The 20,071-nt window shown below is 41.4% G+C and overlaps 1 protein-coding gene across 1 annotated transcript; it reads right to left on the bottom strand.

The window, feature by feature from the left end:
* Positions 1-1,218: 1,218 nt before the first annotated feature.
* Positions 1,219-5,864, bottom strand: dct (dopachrome tautomerase). The gene is made up of 8 exons (XM_012825091.3): positions 5,297-5,864; positions 4,070-4,369; positions 3,662-3,762; positions 3,221-3,387; positions 2,788-2,967; positions 2,470-2,605; positions 1,825-2,023; positions 1,219-1,525 (listed from the first exon to the last, which is right to left on the bottom strand). Exons 1-8 carry the CDS (start codon positions 5,583-5,585, stop codon positions 1,353-1,355), a joined length of 1,545 nt encoding a protein of 514 aa, XP_012680545.2. The 5' UTR covers positions 5,586-5,864; the 3' UTR covers positions 1,219-1,352.
* Between the last annotated feature and the right edge of the window lie 14,207 nt (positions 5,865-20,071).

The following is a 20,071-nucleotide window of genomic DNA, read 5'->3' as shown; positions in this document are numbered from 1 at the left end:
AAATGAATGGATAGTCACTTAGCTTTGGACATGGAAAAATCTAATGAGGATGGTATTAGTGTGACATATATTGTTGAACAGATAATTTAGTAAATTAATAACCCATGAAATCAGGAAGTTAGCAAAACATTGGTCTATATTATCTTTCAAATCTATTGGAATAAGAATCGCATACCGATGCATTGTTTAGTGGTTCATTGAATGAACAATGTTTAATTTGTGTTTTCTGAATGTTTTAATTTAATTCGACCTACAGTGTATACCTTGAAGACTATATCAGACAGTCGTGTTAGACGCTATGGCTGTCTGTAGAGCTGAATTTAGGCCAGAAATTTGGTTTCTAAATCCCATTTACAGTCATTTGAATAGGTTCCATTTCTGCAGGATAGGCATTCATCACAGCGTGGAGGTTGTAAGTTCTTCCAAAAAGCTCTGGAGTTGCACTTCAAAAGTAATTGGATCTACAGCATTTAAAAGCTAATATGTATGTTGCTATGGTTACAGCATTTAAAAGCTAATATGTATGTTGCTATGTCACTTTTTCATCTTAAAAAGAATGTCTGGGTTAGCAGAAATCATTTTAAACCCCCAAGAAATACACAGAAGGCCACCAATTTATATTTATAAATATATTTATGGAAAAAACTGCAAAGTGACAAGACTTTTGAAATATCTAAATTTTGGATGGAGATGTGCTGAATTTGTGAAATGGATTTTATTCCGTACAGTATTAGTAAAATCAAGTCTGAGAACATTGCAATGTAGTAAGACCTAATTCTGACAAGGTCTCCTCACAACAGTGTCATTGAGATTTTGGCATTTATTTTCAAATCCCCATGTTGCAGAATGACATTGATTAGAACATTTGGGATTGTCGTTGAGTTACAGTGATCGAATGGACTGAGCATTTAAGTAAATCCATTTGGCTCCAAAGCATCCATACTTTCCTCAAACAAAATGACTTGACATGAGATTACTGGAAGACCCCAATAAAACATGATTTCCTACATGACACACAGAACGTACTAACAAAATATGCCTTACAATGTTTGTAAAATATTGAAATGGTTTGCATTTTGGGTTTTGTAACTCTTTCTTGCAAATAAATATGTTTAAAAAGGTGTCAGCAGCCTCCTCATTTTAAGGCGAATGTGTTGATTAAACAGAAAGCATTTCTGGATGACATGTATTTTCAAGTATATCAGAATAGATCACGTCTGTTGAGGAACAGGGCCCTTTAATCTTACAGTAAGAAAGTCAACTGAAGACAGTGCCCAGTTACCCAGGTCTAATTACAAAAGAACAACAAGTGGTGCATGTTTCGTCTCCGAGCCTCTCCACTGTTGCTGGCCTCACGCCTCCTCCGTGTATCTCTTCTGAGTGAACTCGGCCTTGATGAGGGGCTCAAAGCCTCTCTTCCTCCTCTGCTGGACGTACAGCAGGGCCAGCATAAGCAGCAGCAGCAGGCCCAGGAACACGCCGCCCAGAGCGGAGCCCAGCACCACCACCGGCGTTCCCTCCACTTCTGAGCATGGGACACAGGCACCAGAGAGGCATTGTTTAGGGGTATGTTACTATCCCATTTGTCTTCATTTATTGATGAGGTTTGTCTTCATTTATTGATAGGGAAGCTATTATAGATAAACTGTTTGGTCAATCCACAAGTTCAGTTGTTTTTTTGATTTGTGGGTGCATATTTACACTCCGATACAAATATTTGATATAAGCTAATGTCATATCACCATGACATGCCAGACTTTAACTTGACATCAAAGGTGTCATTGGACACAAGGTCGAGTTAATAACTGTGTCTTTGAATCTTACCTTCCAGTTCTACAGCATAGGAATAGCCCAGATCTGATGATGCCACATAGATGTCCTCATTGGTGACTGGGGGGAAGAATGGCACCATGTTGTAATGCCTGTTGTGGCCAATAGGGGCCATCTCATCAGGGAAGCTGGAGTTGTGTGGGAACTTCCTCATCCATTCATCGAATATGGCGTCGGTGAAGGCATGCAACAGCTGCAGAGTACACATTGGCACAGAAATGAGTGGAAGTTTAGTTTGAACGATAACCTATAGATGTGCAGTATCTGATCACTGGTATGTTTAGTTTACCTTTTAAAACTTATTATTAGTAGTTTATTATAGGTTGTTTTTTAACTATGTTCTACTATGTTATTAACTATGTTTTTAGCTAGGTTTTTAACTATGTTTTTTAACTATGTTTTTAACTATGTTTTTTAACTATGTTTTTAACTATGTTTTTAGCTAGGTTTTTAACTATGTTTTTTAACTATGTTTTTTTAACTATGTTTTTACTGTAGCACTCTGAGATTCTGCCGAATATAGAGTGCGCTATAAATTAAATGAATTATTATTATTATTATTATAGTTTGAACGATAACCTATAGATATGCAGTATCTGATCACTAGTATGTTCCATTTGTTGTGATGAGTTTCAGTACCAGAAAGATGGGGTCATTGGCAGCAGCATGTGCGAGGCCGTTGGTTCCGTTGAGGAAGGAGTGAACCAGGTTGTGCAAGTTAGTCACTGAGCTGTCCAGCTCTCCATCAGGCATGTCAAAGCCCTCCAGAGCATTCCTTTAATGAGCAGAGAGGAGAGGAGATTAGCCATTAGTGCAGGAAAAACATTCCCCACAAGCAGGGATTAAAATCTGATTATGTAACCATCTAAGATCACAGAGGTATGCAGTGTGAAAGGGGAACTCTGCTGTTGTTGAGGGGGGGCTGGGGGGGGGCTGGGAGTGTGACCAGGAGTTCACCTGAAGCTGAATGTGGAGTTGGTGAAGTAGGGGGGACTGTCGAAGTCCCTGAGCCGGAGGCAGCTCCTGATGTCGGTCATGGTGGGCAGGGTCAGGTTGGCGCTCTCCATCACGCCTCTCCTCAGGGGGCCTTCGCCCGTGCCGTTGCAGAGGGTGACCAGCTGGTTGTATTGATCCAGGCTGCGTGCCGCAGAAACCATTTAGCATGTGTAGTCATGACAGAGCAAACAATGACCATCATTTTGTCAATTACATTTTCTACACGAGCCATTTAGATATACGTGCTATTGATTTAAACCATTTAGCGTGTGTAGCCATTACAAAGATATTTAGGCTTGGATCCTGTTTATGTGGAGTTACCGGCTACATGAACCTTTTCATCAGTGACATCAGTGGTGAGAGGTTTCTGTGCCACGTCACGCCTCACACACACCTGTTACAGACCACTCCCCATTTAGAAAATCTGGAGTTTGGGCTGATGAGGGTGGGGTCGTTAGGATCGCGGCCCCCCAGGAGAGCGTCCGTGCACACATCACACTCCTTCTTCCCGGTGGCAAAGTTCCAGAATGGGACAGCAAAGTTTTCATCCCCTGTCAGTTTCTGAAGAATGGAGAGAGGAAATGACTCCTCATTAACAGAACAGCGGCACAGAGGACAGCAGTACTGCACGTGACTGTGGTATTGACAGTGACGAGGAGGAAATGTCAAAACTATGAAGACAATAATTAGAAGGGAATTTCACATCTGTTTTAATGGATTGCTTTTATGTGTTGTGTGTGTGATATAGAACAGCATTTATAAAAAAAGCTGTATTTAAAGTATTGCAGTTGATAGATTGTGTGCCTTATGGCTTAAGAACATGAGGAGGTCTTACTTGTAGTTCCCTCTCCAGGGTGAGGAGGTGGAACCTGTGCCAAGTGATGAAGGCAGGGCCTTTGTGGGAGAAATCAATGGCTTTGAACGGTCGTCCTGGACCTGCAGGGGAAAAGAACGGATTGAATTATATTATTGTCTTTGTGTAATTACAATATATCAACTTGAACAGTTTTTGTCAATTAAAAAAAGCTCAACTATAGTTTCCCACAAATGGACTGTACTTTCTGTTGTAATATGCATCTACTTTGGATTAACAACCACAAGCATAGCAAATGAATTGGCTCCTCCACACGCATTTAAACATGTCCATTGGGAAACAATCACATGAATAACATGGATTTCTTAATTCAGCTGCTTTATCCCATTTATAATAGGCTTATTTCAAATAGGCTTACAAATGATGTACCTAATAGTGTGTCTCTGACCGAGTAATAATGTTGCCAGACGAAGAAGTCGTAAATGGAGATATCAGCAATCTGGGGCTCAGTGCCGTTGGGGCCCAGCAGACCGAGCCAGTGTTCCGTTGCGATGACGTAGTCGGGGTGCGTGGTGGTCTTGGCCTGGTCCAGTACGTCTAGGAACACCTGAACCTCAGCGGGGGTCAGAGAGTGGATGTCCTTCCGTACCAGACGGGGCTTCAACTGGTCACACTCAGGCCCTGTCCAGCCAAACTTACAGTCCCCACAGTTATAGCCCGCAAAGTTACCTATGTTGGAGAACATTAGAATTGACATTTGTATCATATTTAGTGACTTCTTTTGCTTCAGTGTGCATCTAGATGCTAGATGATAGTAGTAAGGCAAGGCAAGTTTATTGATGTAGCACAATTCATACAAATTGGTTATTCAAAGATCTTGAATAAGGTAAAGTGCATTATAAAAAATAGAACATACATGAATATAAATAGCAAATAAATAAAAAGAATTCGTTCACTTGCATCTACACAGTTAGGTCTAGCATCAGCAGGAGTTGTTGTAAGCAATGAAGTGAGTTCATTAATATGAATAACTACTTACTAACCGAACGGTCGAGGTTAGTAAGTAGTTTTTTTATATGGCATTTTTCACTCCTTTCATTTTGTAAATGAAAATAAATGGTAATTGTAAATAGAAAACATGTCGTCTTCTCACGACACAATGTGTTTCAGGTTTTGCGTAGCAACCAATTACTTACTTACAAGTTACAATGATCAATAGAAAACGGACAACACGGCCTAGCTAAAATGGCTTTAATTTAAAGTAACAACACAAGTGGTTCAAACTATAGTTTCTAGTCCTATCGCTTTCAACAAATCTTCTCTTCTTCTTAATTTCCTCATGGCTGTTTTCATTTTCGTGTGGATAGTAAAACTCAGACTGATGCCTTTCGCTCATTTTGAAATGTTCGTCAAAGGGCAATACGGATCCGTATTGACCGGTGAGGAGGGCAATACGCAGGTGGCATGACTACGCATTAGCTAATCCGAACGCTCGTACTGTTGTTGCCATATAATAATTATTAATATCAATAAGTTCATTCCCAACCTCACTCATCACATGCAGACTTGATGAAACCATGACACTGACACTGACATAGACACTGATATACACAATCAAGCAAAGTCCTTCTGTGCTAATGTATGCAACTGACTCACCACTGCACCTGCAGGTGCGATTAAAGAATTTAGTTGGCCATCTCTCTCTGTCATCCACATTTCTCAGTCTGTAAGGTCCACCCCAGGGCTTGGTATCCACTCTCACGTTGGAGCAGTTTCCTCGTCCAGATAAAGTTCCACACATGTTGGCTGGATCCGAGCCCAAAGCCGGGCAGCACTGCTTGGAGGTGATCCCCTCCACGGTGCAGCAAGCCCTGGGGAACTGAGCCTCCACATGCCCCGGCCAGCTCCACACGCACACCAGACACAGCAACACAACGCCTCTCATGACTCTCTCGCTCGACCCACGGCTTCCGCAAAAAATCAATTTACACACCCTCTCGCCTCGACGATCTGCCTCATTAGCTCCTCTAAACAAGCGTGGAATTGAGTGTGTTCTTAAAATTGTCCACAGTGATGGTGGAGATGTGAGTGGGAGACGTCAGAGGGAGACGTCTGTGTCTTATGTCTGTGGCTGGGTTCGCAGCAGCTCAGAGGTCTGTGTCTTATGTCTCTGGCTCGGTTCGCATCCGCTCATAATGCCCACTGTTCTTTTTATTTTTTTATGCGCTGACTGAATGCTGCTTGGGGGGATTAAGCAGTGGTCTCGTGTTAATCACCTGACAGCGCTGAGCCAAGCACCCAAGACAGGGCTCCAGGCCCCGGGGGAAACAGGCTCTCTTCCTCTGATTCCGGGTAATGTCTCAACCTTCTCAGGCCTCCATATGTCACGTTACACATTCCTTCATGACGATAACTATAGGCTTAAAGTCAGGTAAAATAGATGTAAGCTTTTTTACAATTCAACATTGACTTCAGGAAGGAGTATGAGACTACAGTACATTCAAGGTAAAATTGGTAAACTCGTAGGATAAAACATGTTTGGATCTTTATTCAGTATTTGTTCTGTGCACTCAAATGTGGATTCAAATGTGAATACAACACAAATTGACTTAATAATTCAGGCAAAAATGCAAAAAACTTGAATGTAGAGCAAAGTTTGAAGAGAAGAAGCTTAACCACTATAAACGGATTGTGCCCAGGGTGCCAACCTAAAAACCAATTTCATTTGAATAGTTAAATGGCAGGCACATCATGACTGAATGGTTTCTGTACATCTTCCAGGAAGTCTGAGGTAGGCCTGACTGCGTCAAAGAGCCGTAGCTTGAAAGCCTGAGGCCGTGCGAGACCACCAGTGGTGTTTACAGCACACTGGAGGTTATTCATGTGACTCATGGGGTCAGTGGTCCCAGCACTCACGAGTCCCAGCGCTCGCTCAGCTCAGGGCTGATGGATAGTTTTACAGGCAGTTCTCGTTTACCTTTTTATTTCATTTCTCCAACAAAAATGATTAACCAACTGACTGGGCACTGAGACTTTGGCTTGCCTGAGAGGTGAGTGTGTTTTGTTTGTGCGTGAGAACTGTGGATCTGCTGTGATGACCTGGGGCTCAGGATGCATTATAGATGAAAGTGTCCATCTCTGATGTCATTGTGCTCATGACATGTGAGTGTGGCGTTGTGTTCCCCTATAGAACTCATAGTATGTCTTCTAGCGGGTCATGTGGACTGCTTATAGAGCCGGTCAGCTGCTGTGGCACATTCAGATTTACACCAAGACAAAACCAATCCCCCCAGCACAATGAAGAACAATGGCGTCTACAAGATCTTAGTTTTAAACTAACATTGCATTTTATTCTGTATTATACATATATAGTAATATTTTTGAAAAGGTCTTTTCCATTTTAAAATGACCACATGTCTAATGTCCATTCCTTCTTTCTTTTCCAATTTTAATCACATGTTGTAAATCTGTTGAAAGTGTTGTTGTTTTTTAAATGCCAGTTGGACACTCAGTTAAAACTTGCTTCAGGAGATATAATAATTTTGGGGATGCTGCCAACAATGGACCTAATTAATTGGCCATTTTGTTAATCATGATATAAAATAAACATACAAAGCCATGCTATTTTCCGAGTACTTCATTTTTGAATGCATAAAACAGATTTACCTGTAGACTGTACACAAACCAAAGTACTGAGGTATTTCTGTTTTATTGTTGCATTAAAGCACATTATATGAAAGTAGCAAAACAATATTTTGTGTTCAGTTCTTTCCATGGACACTAAATGCTACTGTATGTTTGGTTCCAACACGATTGCTTCTGACAGAGTCCTGCATTTCCTCTTCTTCAGAAGTCTTTTGTTTACATTTTTAATGTTATGAATGCTTCCATTGTGTGAGATAAGGTATATGTAACCTTTTCAACACAAAACAGTGTTTTTTTTCTCAGAAACATGGGTTGGAAGTGACAGGATATTGTGCAAAACAAAGGTTTTAGGTTACACAACGATCTCCAGATCAGTGTTCTACCCTTAAGTACCACATGGTGGAGGTAAAGAGCAGGCAATGATTCCCCAATGACACTGATAGAGCAGAGCCAAATACCATACTATAACTCTACTATACTATATCTGCAATATAAAATGTTTACATTGGCACGAATCTGTTCAAATGCATTAAATATTCAGTTTTTCAAAGATCTTGTCTCAGTCTAATTAGTGGAATGTGGGTGGCTTGCCCAGTTGTTGAAATGTCATGTTTACAGTGATGATTGTTCATTCACCTGTAAAATGTATGAAAATGATGTCATGAGTTCACATGTTTTTCTGGGCATTAAAAAAGTGTAGTTCCATCTTACTCTTTCTTCATTTTTATTCATCATTTAGAAAACAGGGTTGTTTTTTCAACCATGGGTGTTGTTATGTGTAAATTCAATTATGCTCTGTTTAATACAGAGATTCATTTATTTGTGCCCTTTCAGTCTGCGGGGAGAGCTTGGACATTGTCTGGGTGTATTTGAGTGCTGTTAATTTTTGAGCCGCTAATTGCAACAGCGTGGAATATGCATGTCGAACTATCCCCCGTCTTTGTCTGCAGACAATATTGGCCAGTCCACTGAAGAGTCCTCAGCGGCAGAGCAAGTGGAGGGGGTATTGTTTTATAAAAATGGAAACTTCCCAGTGAATGGCCTGCGACACATGCAGGGAAAGTGTTTAGCCTTTGAAGGGCTCCGAATGAGAGTTCCCTCTTAATAGCATTTCAAAGAGACATTGTGGATGGAGGTGATGTTACTATGTGAAATGATCAGGTTATTATTATGTTGATGGCAAAATGCATCCATTCTCTTAAGAGCTGTGTGAATGGAGGCTGGTGTGCTTGTTGCACTCTGAACACAATTTGCTGAATGTAATGCGTTGGGGGTGGGAGAAAAGACCTTTACAAACTGTAATTGAGAGCCCTTCAGCTTTGCATTTCACCCAGGAGCTTGATTATGTAAAAACTAAAAGGATGAGCCCAGACAGGGCTGGTTCTGGAGGTCTAGACTGATGGGCCAGCGCATCGCCATTGTGTTCCGGGACCACTAATGGGCGCCTTACATGCACATGTTTGTATACAGGAGAACATGGAAACACACTGGGAGACATGTTTGTACCGTATGTGTATACGGCTTTTGAACATGGCCTGCCTCAATTTGAAAGGTTGTCCACAGGTTCTCCACAGCATTCCACACATTCAGTACTTTAGTGTGGTACGTAGAGGGCAGTGTTGTTTTGAGAATAACCTTCACTGGCTGCCTATAGTGAGCACATCAGGAACCCGGAATGATCTCCTAATGATTTGCCACCTGTGCGTGTGTGCAGCAGAAGCACTGCTAATAGCATAGTGATGGAGCTAAACCACCCCATTTGCCATCATGAAATATATATGGGAATATATGGGTCTTCAATATGTGCCTGTGTTAGTTGATGCAATGATTTATATTATTGATAGTCTTTTTTTTTAACAGAAATGCATCTCTCCTTAAATGAACATTCAGAAGAGAAACTAGACATATCCTGGAGTCTTAATTTTCCAAGCCGTTTTAATTAATGACTGAAAAATGTGATTAATTGTTCATCTGAGAAAGTGCTTCAGGTCAGTTATTTTTCAGAAGATTTCACCGATATTATCTTGGGATTGTAGTGCCAATTCTAGGGCAAAAAAGCATGACAAACATTTTGGTAAGATAAAACATCATTAGAGGTCAACATGCATTCAACTTAATACAGATTTTATAATTAGCAACACAAAGTTGATACGGGCTACCTACAATGCTTATTAGATGCTGTCACAGCCCCGTCCTCATTACTAATCTGTCCCTTGTACCATTAGAGATGGAAATTAGTAATACAAAAAGACCTTGGGCACTTTTCAATCAGAATACATTAAAGTTGCGTTAAAGAGGCTAAGAGTATTATGTGCTTAATGTGATGATGCTCTTTGCTATCCTCACCAACCCTGTTCAAATAAGTTACCCCCCTCCCAAAAATCTTCTGTTCCCCTGCCATAGATACCGGGGGGATCTGTCAAAGCAGGAACAATCCCCCAGTAATTATGACGGCGGTGTGTGCTCTGGTGTATTGTCGATTAGCTGGCCTGTGTGAGGAGGACCATTTCCCCCCACGCTGAACTGGGCCAGAGCGTTCTCTGGAGTCCTCTCTTCAGCGATTCCCGCCCACCTCTCCTGCAGCTTACCGATTTACATTTCAGCATAATGCCGGCATTAGAGCAGGCACAAGGCGGCCCTGATAAGTTACAAAGTGCTCCGGGGGTAAACCTTGTAAAAGAGGTTTTGGAGCTATTTACAGTGTTCAAATCCTTCAAAAATGCATAGCTTGAGGAGGAGATTGCTCATTGCAGGGCGACGCTCTGCACACAAAGCAAACACAATACTGAGAGACAGAGCACTTCTTTTCCCCCTTTTTGAGGAATTGGCCGGCTGACATTAATTCTAATGGACACATACATCTCATCGCATGTTTGGGAGAGGAGGATTGAGCATCACAGAGACCTCAAGACTGACACAACGCCCCTATCTGTATAGTGTAACTCTGTATAGTGTAACTCTGCACATGACAGAATATTCAGCCACACACTCAATAAGGCCACAAGAGCACACACTGAAACGGAAAAGGGGTCCTTTAGAAACAGTCTTAAATGAATTCTAAGATGCAATTTAATTTTCAATATGGAGCCATTAAACTTCTGTGGTAAATTCACTGTGAAGATATGTTTTTGATTGTGCAATTCACATAACAAAATGCAGCGGAAAATGCTAAAATGTGAACAATGGAGGTTAAAAAGCAATGGATTTCCTCCTTATCAAAATTGCTTTCTGTACAGTTGTTCCATTCGAAATGCATTTAATTGCAAATAAAAAAGAGAGTTGAGAAAGGTGACAATGCGCACTCTAAAGCCTTTTCTCATCCACAGCGAGGGAGCGCATTCACATCACAAGGGCCAGACAATGAGCAGAAGGAGTCGTGCTCTGAATACCTCTCTCTCTCTCTCTCTTTCTCTCTTTCACTCTCTCACTCTCCCTCTCCCTTTCTCTCTCTCCCTCTCTCTCTCTCTCTCTCTCTCTCTCTCTCTCTCTCCCTCTCTCTATGTCTATGTCTCTCTCTCTTCTTTCTATGCCTGTCCATGTATTTCCCTTCTAGTCTTAGGCCAATCCATGGTCCTCTGCAGCCCAGAACAGGAACATAAACAAGTAGCTCCATTTCTGTCAAGGGCAGCTTCCTGCCAACAACCTCCCAAAACAAATACTTCAACACCTTACATAATTACAAAAGTTTTACACACAAACCTGATTTTCTTATAACAATGTGTCCCTAAAGCCAAACCCTAACACAGCTCTTTACACCAGACTTGGCAGCCATGTTTTTTTCTACCCTGTCAAGTGTGCGGCTCGAGAGGGCTACAATGTTCTGCGTCTAGTCCTGCCAGACTCAGTATTTAAGGGCCAGCCCTCTTTCTCCCTCTCCCTCTCCCTCTCTGTCTGCTCTGAGGGGAAGAGAGATGGAGGATTACTGGACACAATGTTCACGCCGCTGCCTTCATGGGGGGGGGGGGGGCACACCTCCAATGTGTCTGCCCACTGCTCTCCTGAGGGAGAGGAGGAAGTTGAGGAAAGAAAGTAACCCTTCCAACTTTCCAGTAGGGCTGGGAACTCTATTTTTCCTTAACAAAGATTTATACATATTTATACAAGCCCAAATGCTGATAGGTAGGTAGCAAAAAAAAAAATCTTGGAATTGCAGAGGTAAACTATATGTAAATGCCATAAAGTAATAGACTTGTAGTGCAAATCACACCATTTTATCTTTAATTTTGCTTTCGTCCCCCTCCACCACCACCACCACCACACACACACGCGCGCGCACTCACACACACCCTCACACACACGCGCACCTCCCCCAACCTCTTTCCTCTGGCTTAAAGGTGCATCAGAGATATGCATTTAAGCATATTCAGAACACGGGGCGTGAAATTAAATGTGTGGCAGAGTGAGAAAAATATACAGACGGCGGAGATGCCATAAAAATAGTCATTTATGCAGATGGAGAGGAGTGAAATCATTTGCAATGGGATGACCCTCTCTCCAAGCATTTCTCCCCTCACTGTTCTTGGCTAATCTCGCGCTGTATCTTCATTTTTCATTGAACTCGCCAGTTTGCTGCTAAGCAGCCTTGTAGATAAGGCAAAGTGCTAAAAGGAGACGACAGAAGGAGCTCAGTGGGCCCGTTTCTATTGCACTTTCACCCAAGGCAATGGGCAGAATTTAACGGATTCCTTCCAACATATGTTTTTGCCAGATAAGTAAACAGTGTGTGTCGGAAATGAAAAAAAAAGCATTTGCAATTTAATGACATTACAGCTCCCAGCTTAGCCCTCCGTGCTGCGAGGCGAAGAGCAGAGAAAGGGGAGAGCGGAAGAATGGAACTGGGTGTCATCAATGTTTTTTTGCTCTCCTTTGCCTTGCAAGAAGCACCACTGAATTCTCCTTATTCTTTTCAGCTCTGTTCACTACTTCATACGTTCCCTCAATTTTCCCCTTCTCTCTCTCGCTGTTACTTTTAGCCCTTTTGTCCACCTGAAATTATCTATTATTTTATACCCAGGTGTTGCTATTGTCCCCCCGTGTGTGTCCAGTCTGTCCGTGGCCCGTTATCAGATGCCCGTATGCAGTTAGACCTGCCTGCTCTGGAGGCTCCCCCCCATGGTTCCCCTCACGACTCAGTCCAGTTTTGTTTGCTCCCATCAGAGTACAATGGGCAGCGCTGCACGAGCACCAACAATAACCTTGTGTCTAAACCCTGTCAGAACGGCTGTGCAAATGCCACCGCTTTTGGGGCCAATCTGAAGGGAAGAATAACCCCACAGTGTCTGTATTTCAGGCACAGTAACAGATCCACCCCCCACCCCCAAACACACACACACACACACACACACACACACACACTCATACACACACACACTCATACACACACTCATACACACACACACACACACACACACACACACACACACACACACACACACACACACACACACACACACACACACGGCACCTGACTCTCAGCTCCATCTCCCTCTCTGCCTGCCCTGGTGTCTGACGGCAGCCTTATTATAGGAAGCTAATTGTGCAGGAAAGCAGATTATGAAAGCGTACGGATGTACTCCTTGACCATGCACTAATGTGATGACAAGTTTGGGGACCCTCTCAGCGCCAGCGCTCCATGCCAGGGCACTCTTGGCAGCGGCTTTAATCTGCCTTTGGTATTAACTCAGCAAACCGGTTTGTTTGAGTACGGATCAATCACTCGCTCATTATTTTTTACAAGAAAGCTTTATATTGGAGACGCTTTCCCGGTGTTGATCTCTCATTAAGCGTGCTATGTAAATGCACTGGCAAGCCACCCTGCAGAAGGGATAGGATGTCACCCTGGGGCCTGAGCTTGCAGAGGCATGTTATGGAGAAAAACGGGCAAAAAAATTTGGGTCAGTGGCATTCGCCAAAACTGGAATTTCAGGTCCTTGTTCTTCTTTTTCTTCCCCTTTTTGCCTTCTTCAAAACCCCACGCTCTCTCCTTTAATGTGTATTTTGTTTGGTGATACTGATGTTTTAAATGTCAGCCCTGGAGCTGTCCATCAATTCAGCGGAGACACAAAAAAAAAAAGAAAAAAAAAAAGAAACCCCTAAGTGAGTATCTGATCCAAATGTTCATGTTACCCCCTGTAATCGCTCCTGGCTGCAAAGCTTACACCCTCCATTGACATCCAAGGCGATGCTAGCCACACCATATTCAGGGGAAAATTCCATGAACCCTGGCAGGAGAGGGGCAGGGATAAACACACTGATCCCAGATAAAGGCCCACTGACTGACTGCTTAAAAGAAAGGGTCACCCAAGAAAGGAAAACCCCCAAACAATATACCCTTGTGCGTGTGCACCCGCCAAACCACTGAGAAAAATAGGCAAATCATACCAAAGCATAATACCTACAGTGTGACAACAACAACAACAACAGCAACAAAGCTGTCACGATAGATTGTAAATCAAATTACAGGGTGAAATTCTGAGCAGTGCCACATCTGAATCCGACAGAGTGACGGATTTGAAGAGCCGTTCCACAGAATAAGAAATTCAAACATCTGTCTGTACATTTGGAGATCAAGACCCATCCAGTGTTAGGCTAATGTGAAAATATCAATTTGGTGGAAATACAACCTGGAACAGTGAATGACGTAACAGTCAAATTAGCCTGACAGCACCAGGCGTTGACTTAGCATTTCCATAGTGTCCTACATACATAAATCTATGCCTCATTATTGTTCAGTGTTGTCAACCATGTGTATTTTTACACGTGTGTCTCTTAACAATCTCTGTAAGGCTTCCCTGTGTTTGAACACATACTAGGTCTAACTGGATCCCCACTGAAAAGTTTCCTGCAGAGCTCACAGAACAAGAAAGTTCAGGAGCAGACTGAGGCTTCACCTTAGAAGCCATTTTAAAAAAGCAATTCAGGAAGCGCTTTTCCACATGACCCACTTCAGATTACTACAAACAAGCAGATTTGTACCTGCTTGAAAAACTTTGTGTGTGACAGCTTCAGACCTTTCCACGGAGTAACACTTTATCTGGGACCTCACTGGCTGCATCCACTGTGCTGCAAGACAGTACTGCGCTGAGAGGGACAGACAAGGAGAGATAAAAGAGAAAGAGGAGAAAAAGAAATTAAAAAGAAAAGAAAGAAATGTTTCACATTTTTTAAGCATCTTGTCTTTTAAAGCTATTTTTCTTTTTAACACACCATTCATTCAGTTGTATAGTTTAAGAAAACACTAAGGTCTTCATTCATCCGTCCATTCATTTATTCATTCATCCATTTATTCAGTGTCATGTTATGCTGTGTTTGGTATTCACAAAGATACCTGAATCTGGTTCCTCTCTTCAGAGAGAAAGGATAGACTGCTTCCAACCCTTCAGCCAAAAGTGATTGTCACAGAGATTCTGCCTAGTGCTTACGCAGGAAATATGTCCACCACGTAAACAAGCCATTCAATTACTTGTATGCACTTTCATAGTACAGGACATCATACATGCATTCAGTAAACATGACCTCACTTCCTCAAGAGACACTGGGCATACCCTAAAGGAAAACACGATGGGACAGTTAAACTGAACACAAATATTTTTTAAAGTTTCATTCACTTCAATGCATCACAATGTTGTATGGTCTATTGATAAGATATGGTTTGCTTTGTTTCCCCCTGAAACACAAACAAACAAACGCATTCGTAGAAAAATCACTGGTAGTATTTTAAGATTGTTCTGTGTTCCTGATAATCATGTCCTTGTACCAACCCACCCTCTTCTAAATGCCAAAGTTCGCATCAGCTCACATCAAGGCATGCATTCCAAAATTTCATGACATGCGGATTAGTTTGGAGCCACCTATCATTTGGCAATGATCTTTTTTGCCGCTGTTATTAATTAAAGCATGTATACAGAATTTTGTGTGCAAAACCATGATACCACAATGCATGCAGGGAATTTCAAATCAGGTCCCATGTATCATAATCCAATTGCAAATAAATAAAGCCTATGAATTAATGTAGGCAAGTTTTAATTTTAATAAGTGCTTGAAGAAATGTAGGAGGGGGAAAAAAAATGGAACATTACATCTCACTTACGTACGAGTGGAGTAGCGTGTGTGAGCAAGGATTCGGTCTTCCTCATTAAAGGTGCAATCTGAAGCCCCCCAGATCTCCACTGTAATAAGCAGAGAAAATAATCTGCCTCATTGGTAGGCACATGTAGCAGAGAGTGTGCCAACTGCCAGGTACTTATCTTTTGCCTGTGTCCTGTCTTTCAGAGGGATGTAATTCTTTGTGACTGCTCCTGGGGCGATCAGCTCTTCAAATTCATTATTTCTATTTCTGATAGATCTATTTTGCCCTGAAAACCTGAGAATTTAATATGAGGGCTGACAATCTCTGCCAGCGGTCATATGGAACTTGAACAAAAAATGTCATGTCAGTCGACAGGATATATATTTTTTTTTAAAGCAAATCTTCTTTTTAATTGATGGGTTCACACAGAAATAAGACAAATACTCAAATGGCGCTGGTTTCTTCACATGGAGGGCCTGGAAGTGGATACTCTGAGATCACGCATCTCACATAAAAGCCTATTTTCAAAAAACTTCAATTAAACCTTCATCTTGTCTCTTGTAATTATATGATTATGTATTCAAATACAAAGCAGCAGCAAGAGCATTAATTCTGTCTGAAATGTTAGGTCTGTGAAAATAATCTGCTTAAATCATTTTTCTCATATGTTATCGCTTGTCAAAAACTGAGATATCTGGCACCCCTAATCCGGGGTTAAGTCACCCAGATCAGTTGCTTTTCCCATCTGATCTGAGAGAAAGAATAAGACCTAATCCCTTCCACCATGAAAGTCACACAGGATTGGGATATTACACATCCTCAAAACAAGTAGAACACCATTAACCTTCATTTTCTTCCCATTTCATTTCTCTTGTGACCTCATTAGTGTAACTGTTTCATGTTCCCTTTTTCATATCCAGCTTCGCACCTTCAGAATGTTCAAAATGATTAATAGAATCAATGGTGTCCCTTTCTTAAGGAAAACGTTATATTTAGCGCCGGTGTGTCCTATGACGTGTGTTAAGTATGTAAGCATGATTGCCAATCAGAAGAGCAAATATAGCTTTTGTCTGCTATGAGGACACAGCAGCTCAGAGGACCGGTGAAGTTCTCAGAAGTGTTGACCAAAGGTGGACTGGACTGTTTAGTTTTGACAGAGTTATTTCTAGAACGCTACATGGGCATGAGTCAATATTTGATCAGTGTAATACTCAACCATCAGAAATATTATCAATAAATATAAAATAAATATACAAGATTTCCTAATTCAATACATCACGTGGATTATTTTATTCTGACAATAAGAATGCACACAAATGGCCCCTTAAAGACCTCAAGCCACGTGTCTGAAAGTGCTTTGAGTTCGTTTCTGAAGATTCATGCGATGTCCAAAGCACAGCCCCATATGTGTGAGTATTAGAAACATCTTCCCTTTCTATTTTTTGGAGGTTTTTTTGGTGTCAGGTTCTGGATAAATGTCCTGATAATTGTCCTCTCTAATTCCTGATTTCCTTCCTGTTGTCTTTTTCCTGTCTGAAATTTCACTTTGTGAACAATGTGTGGGATTATCTTCATTTAAGTTTTCTTTTATATATTCAAGTTATTTTTAATTACTTCTCTTTCATGTACCATTCTAAAATAATTGCATAAACCTTGAAAGTTACATTGGCGTGTCTCGTTTATAGTAATTAATTAATCACTGAAGCAAGAGGCCAACCAAGAGAGCTTTCATGTGAATATCTGGCTTACTATCATCAAAGATGTATAGAACCAAAACGTATACACTCTCAGAAGCACAAGATACTTGAAAATGTGAGAGTACTCTTACCAGTACTCATTCAGAATCAAATTAATGTATTGTAAATTTAACAATTACATCTGAAATTTTACTCTCACTAATCCATCACTTGGAATCTCACACACTCCTGAATCCCCATCCACCCCATCCGTCAGAAGTGTCCAGGTTCCAAAGCCAAGCCTTCTAAAAAATATATAATTTTTTTCCCCTCTTGTTTTATTTAGATTATTTGGGCATTTCGTAGACTTTCTTACAGTGTGGACAACAGGATGCACCAGTATATGTCCTGTGACGTGTGGCTGGTGGCTGGTGGTGTGGCTGATGAGGCCCTGCAGTCGGTCTTATCTGAGATCTCCATGTGTGCTCTGAGTGCAGTAATGTCCTTCAGACAGCAGTGGGAGCTTTAGCCTCAAAAGGCCGGGGTCTGACCACAATGGCCTTATCTCTGGGCTCTGCTTAACACTGTGTGTTCAGACAAGTGCTAGTCCACCACAGCAATGTCAGAGATAGCAACACGGATGCTACGAGTCAAAGCAGTGATTAAACCCTTCTCTTTCGCCCTCCTGTGTGTTTTGTCTCAGAGAGGTAGGAGTATATTTATGTGTTAAATGTTCAACTGACTTTGTTTAACTGTGGGTATCTCTGTTTCTTTTTGTTTTCTTTAGCATAAAACATTGCAATAGCTTTGCTACCGCTGACTGATGATGAATGCCTGCTGCCCAATGGCTGAATGAAGATGAATGTTTGCTCTATCTCAAAGACCTGAGACATGTTGTTATTTTTAAGAACATTCTACCTTTGAGTTTGCCTTGCTTTATCTGCCATCTGACTTCTAATTGGAGTCCTTTCGTGCAAAGATCTTAAGGAAATCCTTGTCATCTCCCCGTAGCAATCTGGCATTACTGGTCGACTTCACTAGATGAATTCCCGGCCTGCGGGTAAATGATGAGTAATTTGATGAGGACACAAAAGCACAGTAAACCACCCCTGCATAATTGTGTCCAGTTATGCTTACAATACTTAGGCAGGATCACACGATACACTCCCTCTGTGTCCACAACTGACAAGCCCAGTCTCTTTCATAAACACACATACACAGACGTCATGTTAACACAAACTAGAGCGCCACTGACAGCTAATACTCTGACGCACTGGGTGATACACACATGCCTTTATACTGCTATGCCGCAGTTAATGTGGCAATAAAAATGCCTTTTAATTTAGGAAAATGACAAATACAATAAAAACAGACTTCATTCTCATGATATTAAACTACATAGAAATAACCATATATATTTCTGTAGCTACAATGTGCATTAGAGTGTGCAGCAGTAGAATGCATAAGGAGGAAGCGGACTGTGCACGCGCTACACAGCTGCATGCCAGTGGCCCATGTTCTACCTATTTAAGTTTGTCTTTTTTTATCAGCAGACAGTTTGATCAAGAGACTTACACACTTTTTCTTCTCCTAAGCCCCCCCCCAAAAAAATCACCTCAGCTCTCCTAATCAGGTTAGTACCTGATCTCAGATCTCCCGAGGGCTCTACACTGTGTCCACTGCATTATGTACAGTACTTTCACACAAACTTGGGCCACTCTTTAAAAAGTGGAGGCAGACTTCAGAGGACGTGGGATGTTTATATGAGTGTATAGATTTCTCATTTCGCCCGGTGACCTTGGGCACGGTGACATGTATGCTTCTGAAGCTTTGATTTGACACGTTGAGGTGTTGCGGAAAAGGTGCAATGCAAGATAATTTTGGTGTTTTTTTTCCCCCCTCCTGGGAGCACACAGAAATACAACATGAAGCTGGTCCTTCTCTGGAGATTACAGGTAACACAGTCCATTGCCTCTCTAAATATTCCTGACACAAACCATATGATGGAGAGATTGCTCCAGGAGAGACTTTTCACACTCTGATTTGCCTAAAATGAGCTGCAGTGGTGAGTGATGTCTTTGAGGTTTTTTTTTAACAGAGAGAACTGTCCAGGCAAAGATCAACCTTTGCAATCCAAAATCTGACATATCATCACACAGCCATCTTTTTGAAACTTTGAAACTTCTTAAAGAATGTCTGGGGATCTCTACCATAGAACTGCTGTTGAGAGTTGAAAACTCCATGCTGCATCCTACTTTATGTGGTGAAAAATAAAGTAGTCTTAGATGCTAACCTTCATAATATGACAGGTAGAAAACCACACTGACATTTCTATCTAATATATGAGAAGCTGAACCTGAACTACTTGTGATTACAACTGAAATTGTTTTGCAAATGTTTTACACACAATGTTTTTTCACATGTACCTTGCCTGACATACGTTTGGGTGTCCTGTGTCAAAGGTATCATCTACCAGGGCATTACCAGCTGTAAGAACAATAAGGTCCTGAATGAAGATCAAGAAATAAAATGTGTGGACTATTTTTAAACCACTTTAAAAGATGCATAAGTGTAGACACAAACAGGTTTGCATTGTTAACATTGTACAATTACGGGTTTTATGATTACTGAGGTGTGTATTTCTTGACTTGAATGTGTGCTTTTATAGAGGCCCTAGATTTTAATAATAACTCAGCAAGTACGAATTGCATTGACATAAATGCCTGAAAATTATGAATACAAATTATTTGAACGTATTACATTATGGTCTGTCTTCACATTTAAAATGTCATGATCAATACATGGCAATCTACCGAGATTCGTCATTTTGAAAAGTGTCACTGAATGCATCATCTTCATTGGTATTTGCCAGTTAACTTAAGACACTTCTGAGAAATGAGGTCAAACTATTGTCGTCCAGGAGGCCCTTCGATGAACTCAACATGTGTGCCTGGTTTGCGTGAGTCTGTCTGTCTGTCTATTTCACTCCTTGGAGAAATCTCATTTTTATAATCATCAGTCAGTTCCATATTTTTAATGGCA

Source organism: Clupea harengus, chromosome 2, assembly GCF_900700415.2.
Source record: "Clupea harengus chromosome 2, Ch_v2.0.2, whole genome shotgun sequence".
Classification (NCBI taxonomy): Eukaryota; Metazoa; Chordata; class Actinopteri; order Clupeiformes; family Clupeidae; genus Clupea; species Clupea harengus.
Note: the sequence above shows the minus strand (reverse complement) of the source record. Positions and strands in the feature narration are given on the sequence as shown.